The 10566-nt window shown below is 18.7% G+C and overlaps 4 protein-coding genes across 4 annotated transcripts; 2 read left to right on the forward strand and 2 right to left on the reverse strand.

Annotated features, from left to right (window-relative positions):
• Nucleotides 1-349: 349 nt before the first annotated feature.
• Nucleotides 350-3689, reverse strand: PRSY57_1139700 (hypothetical protein; the record flags this gene model as incomplete). Its single annotated transcript, XM_020114990.1, has 2 exons — nucleotides 350-763; nucleotides 1038-3689. 2 exons carry the CDS (start codon nucleotides 3687-3689, stop codon nucleotides 350-352), a joined length of 3066 nt encoding a protein of 1021 aa, XP_019970359.1.
• A 1231-nt stretch (nucleotides 3690-4920) lies between these two features.
• Nucleotides 4921-6602, forward strand: PRSY57_1139800 (phosphatidylinositol N- acetylglucosaminyltransferase subunit H, putative; the record flags this gene model as incomplete). The annotated part of the gene is made up of 5 exons (XM_012908357.2): nucleotides 4921-5181; nucleotides 5414-5513; nucleotides 5648-5760; nucleotides 5873-5947; nucleotides 6081-6602. The coding sequence occupies 5 exons, from the start codon at nucleotides 4921-4923 to the stop codon at nucleotides 6600-6602; spliced, it is 1071 nt and encodes a 356-aa protein (XP_012763811.2).
• A 507-nt stretch (nucleotides 6603-7109) lies between these two features.
• PRSY57_1139900 (hypothetical protein) lies at nucleotides 7110-9526 on the forward strand (the record flags this gene model as incomplete). Its single annotated transcript, XM_012908358.1, has 14 exons — nucleotides 7110-7248; nucleotides 7332-7382; nucleotides 7482-7519; nucleotides 7640-7769; nucleotides 7873-7968; nucleotides 8057-8074; nucleotides 8164-8221; nucleotides 8322-8422; nucleotides 8553-8629; nucleotides 8738-8765; nucleotides 8919-8937; nucleotides 9088-9098; nucleotides 9201-9256; nucleotides 9458-9526. The coding sequence occupies 14 exons, from the start codon at nucleotides 7110-7112 to the stop codon at nucleotides 9524-9526; spliced, it is 891 nt and encodes a 296-aa protein (XP_012763812.1).
• Nucleotides 9527-9647: 121 nt separating this feature from the next.
• Nucleotides 9648-10427, reverse strand: PRSY57_1140000 (dolichol phosphate mannose synthase; the record flags this gene model as incomplete). The annotated part of the gene is made up of 1 exon (XM_012908359.2): nucleotides 9648-10427. The coding sequence occupies one exon, from the start codon at nucleotides 10425-10427 to the stop codon at nucleotides 9648-9650; it is 780 nt and encodes a 259-aa protein (XP_012763813.1).
• Nucleotides 10428-10566: the final 139 nt, after the last annotated feature.

The following is a 10566-nucleotide window of genomic DNA, read 5'->3' on the forward strand; positions in this document are numbered from 1 at the left end:
CTTATTTTTTTGTTAAAAAGTGGGAGTATCTTATTTCTTAAAAATACATCTTTACGGATTATATTATTCATACGGCATATATGGAAAAAAAAGAAAATATATATATATATATATATATATATATTTCATAAATATATACAATGTATAATTTTATATTCATAATGCACGAGTACAGTATGAACTTTTTTTCATCTAAACACATACATATAAATATATATATATATATATATATATATAATATAAATTTAAAATAAAAATATGTATGTGTTATAATATGAACTAAAAAATATATACATTTATATATTTATATTTATATTTCTTTTATAAAAGTGTTGATAATATGATTTATTTATTTCCCCATATGTTGTACTTCCCTTTGTTGTTGTGTTTTTTTAATAGCATTTTTCCACAATTTTACATAGTTCATATTATTTCTAATACAATATAATTTCAATTTTAATTGAACTCTCTTAATTATAAATTCTGATCTTGATTGTATACTAGGACTTTTATTATATGGATAAGATAAGAGGCCAAGTCCAATTACCCAAGAAGCCACAATTTCATCATCATCTGAAAAAAAATCATAAGTTCTCTCCTTTGTGTATAAGGTAAAGCAATTATATGGATTTAAATTATATGGATTGTTTTCATAAAATTCATTTAAATTTATTTTTTTCTTTTGCAATTTCTTTTGATTTTGTTTTTCAATGAGCCAGTAAACAGGTCTGCTATTAAGCCCATAGTCCACATTTATGACATCCTAAAAGGTAAAACGGGATAATAACATGATAAGAAAAAAAAAAAAATATAAAAATAAAAAAAAAATAAAAATAAGAAAAAAAATAAGAAAAAATATGAAAAAAAAAGGAAAAAAAGAATAAATGAACAAATAAATAAACACACATATATTATTATATATATATATATATATATATATATATATTTATATGTGTGTATAATATAATTTCCATTGTTATGCAGTATCATTCATTTATAAACGATCATTAATACACATATGTCTATTTTTGTTATACCTGAATATCTATGAGCTTCCTTTTCTTAAATCCCTTTTTGCCTTTCACATTCTTTGTCCAGGTAATATATTTATTGTCGACAATTTTCATATATATTTGTACAGGTTTATGAGAATAACTATTATATTTACATTTAAATAATGGAGATCCAATATTCATATTTTTAATTTCTTTTAATATTGGTTTTTCATTTAATCTTCCCTGAGCATATGAAAGTAATAAGGCTTTCTGTTTAATTCTATTTTTTTTAATAGTTATTGTTTTTAATAGTTTTTTAAATTCTTCTATATGTTTGTTTGCCAATTCTACGTTGTTTATATTTTGTTCATATATTTTTAAGATATCATCATCAAATTTCATTTTTAATTCATTTTGTTTTTGTATATACTGTTGGTCTCTTTGATTTACTACATCAATTATTGGGTTAACTAGATTTTTATCAATAATTTGTATAATATCATTACAAATATTATCATTATTTAATAATTTTTCTTCTATAATAGTTGCATTTTGTTTAAAGAAGGTTGCATAATCTAATATATTTTGTTCATTTAATTTAAATACTTGTAACATTTTATTTAATATATATATAAGATTATCAATTTTGGGTATAAAGAAATTATTTGTATGATCGTTACTTTTTCCCATAGATTGAAATTTATCTTTGAGATGTTCATTTTGTTCTTTTATAGTTTTCATATTATTTTGTAAATCATTATATTGTTTTGTTTTTTCTTCTAGTTGTTTTTTAAAGTCATGTTTTTCCATTGTAACTGTTTCTAAATTATTTTTTAAAATAACACATTCTTCTTTTTTTTTATTTAAATCTGTTTCTTTATCTTCAACATCTTTAATGTATTCATAAATTTGACCTTGTAATTGTTCATTTTTCTTATTAATAATATTCATTTCTTGTGTTAGTTTTAAATTTTCTTCACTTTTTATTTGTAAAATTGCACATAAGTTTTCTATTTTCGTTTGTTTTTCTCTATAAGCATCAACATATGATATACGATGTTCATCTAATTCTTGATACATATTAAATAATTTATTATATTTGCTCTCTAAATTTTTTATTAACGTTTCATAATGTTGTATGGTTAAATTGTCTTTTTCCTTTGATTCTATTAACATATATGCATTATCATGTAGGTCCTTCATTTTGTCATTTAAATTATGTTTTTTACTTTCTAATGTTCGTACTTTGTTTTCTAATAAGTTTATTATTTTTTTGGTTTGTATATTTTTTAGTTTAGCTCCGCTATTGGTTAAATTATTATCATTTGTGTTCATATCATTATTAGATAAAATGGTTGTGCATGTAGAATTATCTTTAGAATTAACAAAAGATCCTGTGGGTAAATAAGTTTTTACACTTTCATTTGATAATTTATTAACGTTAGAAGAAAGATCTAAATGTGGTATGGATGAGCTATATATATTATATGGATTAGATATATTATTTTGATCATATATATTAGAAATATCATGTTTATCATTAGTATACAAATTGATTGTTTGTTTCTTTTTTTTTTTTGTTAGTTTTATTTTTTTTTTATTATCTAAATAGTTATTTTTTATATTGTTTTCATTTGATATTCCTTTTAATTGTTCATCAGAATTTTCATTTTTTTCGTTTTGTTTTCCATATTTAGATGTTTTGAAAAATGGTTCTCTTATAATAATATCTGAGTTATTTTTAAAAAAAGTATCGTTTAATATTTTATTATAATTATTGTTACTTATGAAATTTTGATCCTTTTCTTTTATAATGTTTGAGGAATTATCCATTTCATTCATATTTATAAAATTATAATTACTTGAATAATAAAGGTTTGGTTTCATCATCATATTATTATTATTATTATTATTATTATTATTGTTATTTATTTTTATTTTATTTTTCGTTTTTTTCTGTTCAGAAGAGTTATCCATAAATACTTCATCATCACTATGTAGATAATTCAAATTGGATTCATCTTTTTGATTATTTGTACTTTTAAAAACATTATTTAAAGTATCTTTGTTATTCTCACGATTTGTAAATATATAATACTGATTGTTACTCTCAGAAGAATTATATTGAAACGAATTATTTTGCGAGTTATTATTTTTATCTTTTTTTTTATTTTTTCTTATTTTATTTATATTATAATCATCATAAATACTTTCTTCATCAAATATATGATTATCATAGTTATTATTTTTATTTTCTTTTATTTTTTGCATCGATTGATACAACATAGGATCCATATGGTCTTTCTTGTCTTCAGATAAGTTATTGTGTGAGGAGTTCTTTAAATGATTTTCTTTCTTTCTATTTTTAGTATCACTATTGTTCTTATTATTGTTCTTATTATTGTTCATATTATTGTTCATATTATTGTTCATATTATCATTATGATTTAGTTTATTTTTTTCATCATAATAATCATCATTACTAGAATAGACCTTTTCACTTTTCTCAGTATCAAGTTTATCAGAACTCATAAATGAACAATTATTATTTTTTAATTTTTTTGACCACTGGATTAATTTTTCTCTTTCTTCTTTTAGTTTTAATAAAGGGTCTGCTTTCTCATTTGCACTTTTCGGCTTCTCCTTTTCTTTGTTTTCTTGGGCAATATTCTCTTCATTTTCCTTTTTTACCATTTCGAAAAACAACAAGAAAAAAAAAAAAAAAAAAAAAAAAAAAAAATATATATATATATATATATGAATATATAATATACGACAACTCACAATTAAATATATTATTCGATTTAACAAAATTAAAACATATCCCAAAGTTATGTTTACAAAAAATAAATAAATCAAAAAATAAATTACACCTTCATATAATCATAAATATAACAAGGTATCATAAAGGTATACATACATACATATGTACATATATAATACATATATATATATATATATATATAATATCAAAGGGAATGATCATTTACGTTATAAAAATATATTATGAGTACTATATAAAATATACGGAGATTTAAAATATATGCTTACATATACGTGTATATCTTTATTTATTTTACATGTATTATATATTTTTTATGTTTTCTTTCTAGTAGACTGAAATGGATATAATAAAAAACAATTTCCTTTTAATTTAAATTTATAAAATAAAAATACATATATATGTATATATATTTTTTTAAAAATACATTTTTATTTTATTACTATTTCATTTTTTTTTAATATATGATCTTTTTTTTATATATATATATATATATATTTTAGAATATATCTTATATTAAAAATGAAATATATTACACGGATAATATATTTTTATTTGTATTTCCAAATATTTATATATATATATATATATATATATATATATATATATATATATATATATTAAATTAAAAAACGAAGAAGGCTTTGAAATTTTTAATAATTTTATTTAGTAATTTTTGTGATAATAATATCATAATGTGTTTATTTAATATACACAATGTATAATATATATATATATTATGAATGTATTTATGTATATTCCTTTATTTAGTTATAAATATATATCATTTTAAATATATTATCAATATATATTTTATAATACACCCTTAAATGTGCACTAAAAAAAAAAAAAAAAAAAAAAAAAAAAATTATTATATACATATATATATTGTAAGAATACAAAAATAAAAGAAAAAATAAGTCAAAAGCAAGTTGAATGACCTATTTATAATTTAAGAAAAAAGTTGTACTCATTTATTTTTATTCACCTAGTGCTTTTTTTTTTTTTTCTTCTTTTGTTAATTATAATGGTAAAATATAATAGAAAATAAAAATAGTGACAGGTGTATTAATAAGATGATTATAATACTCAGAGATAATTTTACTTCAAAACTATAAAAAGAAGAAAAAAAAAAGGAAAAAAATGAAAAATGATGTAAAAAAGGATGTAAAGGATGATGTAAAAAGTGATGTAAAGGATGATGATATAAAAAATGATGATATAAAAAATGATGATACAAAAAATGATGATATAAACTGTGTCAAGTATCATATTAAGAATAAAATAAGAAGATATGAACATTTGTACGGTATTGAATATATATATGAAAAAAAGAAAAATCGAATGTTCTTTTTATTTGTTCTAATTTTCTTTTCTTTATTTATTTTGTATTACTTTTATCTGGTATGCAAATATTTTATAATACATTTTATTATCTTGTTAACCTTTAAATAACTTACAATAGTTAAGTTTTCACATGATAATATTATTAACAGAGAATTATAAATATAAATATGTGCATGTTATATATATATATATATATATATATATTTATATATTTATTTATTTATATTCATAAAGTTGTGAATACCCATACTTTATATTAATGATGGTGTTTATTCTTTATTTTATGTAGGGTTATATTAGAGGATATTTAAGTGTTAATGAATTTCACATATTTCTTTTTATCCTATATATATTTTGTATCGTAGTATATTTCAACAATATTTTTACTGGTATATATTTTTAAGAAATATATTTAGGAAAATACATATACTGTTATATATATAGATCTTATTTTATATATTTACATATAATGTTTCTTTTTTTTTCTTTTTTTTTCTTTTTTTTTTTTCTTACGTTTTATCAGAAAAATTACTCTTATTAAAAAATATTGGAATTCAAATTGATAAAAAAGATTCATTTGAAAACTATACAAAATTTATATGTAAAAATGAGATAGAAAATATTTTCATTAATGAAGTAATAAAAATTAAAGGACATTAAAAGGAAATTATCACATATATGTATATATATATATATATATATATATATATATATATATATATATATATATATATATTTTATTTCGTAGGCCATTTACATGTTTGAAGTATGTCCATATTTATGTATTAAGCTAAAAAATAATGATTCTGTTATTCTCTTCAAGGTAAATAATATGAAATGTTATGACTTCAAAAATGTAGAATAATCTACAAATGATATATAAATGAATAAATAAAATGTGCAAAATATATATACATATTTATATATGTTCATTTATTTTTTTTTTTTTTTTTTAGGATGTTGTGTTGGGTATGAATAATATGGTAAGTATCTACAGAGATATAAAAAAGATATTCTTTTATAATGATAATAATATATTAAAGAGTATAAAAATAACACACGTAAAAAATGACAAGGGTATATATGAGATTGGACAAACCGATGGAGAAGAAGAAGATGAAATTAGTGACTCTGTAAGTTACAATGTGAGTGAACCTACGAGTAATCATACGAGTGATAAAATAAGTGACGATATAAGTGATCAAACAGATAATTTTGAAGAAGATGAGGAAGTAAAAAAGGTAATACAAAAAAAATATAATTATACAAAAAACAAAAATTATGATAATATAAATTTGGAAGACAATACATATGCTACAAATAATTGTTCTTCAAGTGAAGAAAATATTTTCAAATTATTAAATTTCAGTTCATATGAAAATATTAAAATTAATAAAAAATCTAAAAAATTAAGAAAAAATAACTCGTATGATGTATATATAAATAAACAATTAGCAATAAAAATTATGAACAATTAATAAAAAAAAAAAAAAAAAAAAAAAAAAAAAAAAAAAAAAAAGAAAGAACATAAGAATATTCCCTTGTTTATATTATTATTTATTTATAATTTATTTTTTTTTTTTCTTCTTTTTCATATATATAATTTTACATTTTTTGTCACAAACATGTCCACTCCATAATATTGATGTACTATAATGCATTTATTTAATTTTCTTTTCTATTAAATAAAGAATATATAATTATGAATAATATATATGTTCACAAATGGTCCTTATTACATTATATAATAGTATAATATTTTTTTATCTTTTATTTGTCTTTTATAAAAATTTTATAAAGATAAAAATAAATTCTTAAAAAAAAATATATATGATTAATGTAATATTTTATATATATATATATATATATTTATTTATTTATTTATTTAATAGATATGCCTTAAATGTATAGATAATAACTTTAATTTTATTCCTACATCTTTATATATATATATATATATATGTAATTATTTATGTAAGTATAAAATGGGAGAGTATGTGAGAAAAATTCCATACTATAACAACTATGAGGAAAAAAAAGACCTCTTGAAATTTACATTTATACATGATAAAAAGGATGATGAAAAAAGAGAAATAAATAAAAATGACGAAGTTCAATTTATAAGTAAAAATAAATATATTATTTTATTGTTATTATTATATTTATCTCTTTTTACTTTTTTTTTTTTTTTTTTTAACTATTTATAGTAAAAAAGAGGGAGAATATGAAAGATATACTAACGCACCTTCCTCATATGAGTAATGACAATCCATTTTTATTTAATATATCTACGTTGTTGTATTTTTAATTATTTATTTATATGCGTTTATTTATTTATTTTTGATGTTCCTCATAAGATACAAGAACACAAGGAGATATTCTAAATGAAAGAAAAGTATTTCGCATAAAAAAAAAAAAAAAAAATATATATATATATATATATATAATACATAAATATAAAATCGAATAAAATATATAAAATAAATATATTATCATGTTATATTATTTTTTAAAGAATAAATTGAAAGAAGATATGTCTACTAATTTTAACACCTATGAAAAAAGGTTCCCATTTCTTATTGATTCGGTTGTAAAAAACCCTGAACAAACAAGAGACATGAAAGATGTGCTAAATAATAAATACGGTAAAATGGAATATAATGGAAAAAGAAAGATTAACATGTATGTCTAACTATACGCACATATATATATATATATATATATATATATATATATATATACAAATAGTTGATGACAATACGATAAAATATAGAATATCACAAAATGTTGTAACTAAAACGATGTTGCTAGAAGAGAGGAAAAAAAACTACAAGGATGAATTGAGTACTGAAAAATAAATATAAATAAATGAATGCTTATACATATATATATATATATATATATATATATGTGATATTATTTAATATTTCAGGAGGACATTATATAGAAGGTACTTTAATAAAATAAATATACCATAACACGCTCATCTTATAAAATTTTAAAAATCGTTTCTTTTTTACTTTCTAAATTCTATAAAAGATAATGAAAAAACGATTAATTATGAGGATATATATTTGGACCCTGAAAAAAATTACATGTGTGTCAAAAAAGGATATATAATAAAATATATATATATTTATATATATATTTATATTTATATTTATGTGATTAATATGTCGGATTATATAACATTTTAGCGATATTGTAAAAAATAAGAATAAGTTACTGACCCTCAAAAATTATGGTCTTGGACAGGGGCCATCAAATTTTGTATTTTCATACCCCGACATTAAAGCTAGTAAAATAATAATATAAAATTAAGTGGGCACATGCTAATAAATATATATATATATATATATATATATATATGTATTTTTAAAATTCACTCATATGACTAACAATTTTTTTGTTACACTTAACAATTTTAGAAGGGAGAGGGGGGTACGCTAGCGAAATAGTTAAATCAAATGTTCTTAAAAATAAAAACGAATATTCTAAAAATAAGGTATTGCACATATATTAATTTTTTTTTTTTTTTTTTTGTGAATAAATATATATAAACACATTATAATTCAAAAAAAAAAATAAAATAATATAAATTATATTTATATAGATACAGCTAAATATTCAGAATCTACAAGGTATATTTTTTTTCTACTTTATGAAAAAGAAAAAAAAAAAAGAATACAATGTGTAAATAAATGAATGAAGAGAGGAAGATGTTATATGTTTAATATGATTAAATAATATGTGAACATTTTTTTTTTTTTTTTCTCATAAAAATCTAGATAAAGATATAATATATTCAAATAGGTAGAATGATATTGAAAAGAAATGTAATATTGTTATAGGAAATGTTTTTCATTTTTCATTTTTAATTATTTAATTATTTAATTATTTAATCATTTAATTATTTAATTTCTTTTTATTTGTTTTTTTTTTTTTTTTTTTTTTTTCTTGTAGGGAGGAGAAAAGTATTTATATGAATACAAAAAACACTTTAAAATAAATAATGCTTATCCGATTATTTAATAATTCACATGAACATTTTATTTTTATTTTTCTTTATATTTTAGTTTTTTTAATGAAAAATAGATTTAAATATATTAATCACACAAAGAATAGTTACTTCGTGGACAATTATCTAAAGGCAATATATATATATATATATATATATTATATATAAAACACACAAAAAAAAAAAAATTAATAAATAAATAAAATAAAAAATAAAAAATAAAAATATATATTTATATATATATATATATATATATATATATATATTTTTCTTATATGTTATTCAATATATACATTTGTAATTATTTGAATAAAGGAACGACCAATTATTATATTGAGATATAAAGGATTTCAAAAAAAAGATAAAAAAAATGTGAATATATAAAGAAATATGAAATGATCCAATCACACATGAATGTAATATATATATATATATATATATAACATGTTAATATATACATAACACATTTTCATATGTTTATTATTTTTTTTTATTTTTTTTTTTTTTATATTGACCAGAATAACTTGAAAAGACCTGATAAGTATTGTAAAATATCTGTAGTTTCCAGTTTTGATTTTCCAAATAATCTATCAACAAAAACATAACCAACTTCTTCTATAGATTTTCCCATTTTATATGCTCTTACAAGAACTTCCATTTGAAAAACATAACCTGTATTATTAATAGATTTCATAAGTTCCCTCAGTACATTAGTTTTATATAATCTAAAAGACCCGGTTAAATCTGATAGATTAATGAATAATAGAAATTGAGCTAAAAAATTTGCTACTCTACTTATTATAATTCTATTAAATGACCATCCTGATATTCCACCTTGGTTCTTATATCTTGTACCAGTAACTATGTCACAATTTTTTTCTCTTTGTTTTTTAATAAAGTTATAAATATATTTAGGATGATGTGATAAATCAGCATCCATTATTATAACAAAATCTCCTGTTACATTTTTTAAACCTTCCATATATGCAGAACCTAACCCTAATTTTCCTTTTCTTTGTATTAATAATAATTCTTCATCCTTAAAAATGTTTTGTAACTTTTTGTACACATCTGCAGTACCATCTTGACTATTATCATCTATTACAATTATTTCAAATTTAATTTCATGTTTATTTAATTCATCAATTATCATATAAATAAGATATGGTAAGTTTTCTTTTTCATTGTAAGTAGGTAATATAATCGAATATTTAAAATTACAACACACCATATTTATACATAAGCCTAAGACTGTAATGACAAACAGGAAAAATCGAATAACCATATTTCAAAAAAAAAAAAAAAGAAAAAAAAAAAAAAAAAAAAAAAAAAAAAAAAAAAAAAAAAATAAAAAAATAAAAAAAAAAAAAAATAAATATTAATAAAAACAAAAAAAAATTTTATAACTATATATAAAATAAAAA

Source organism: Plasmodium reichenowi, chromosome 11, assembly GCF_001601855.1.
Source record: "Plasmodium reichenowi strain SY57 chromosome 11, whole genome shotgun sequence".
Classification (NCBI taxonomy): domain Eukaryota; phylum Apicomplexa; class Aconoidasida; order Haemosporida; family Plasmodiidae; genus Plasmodium; species Plasmodium reichenowi.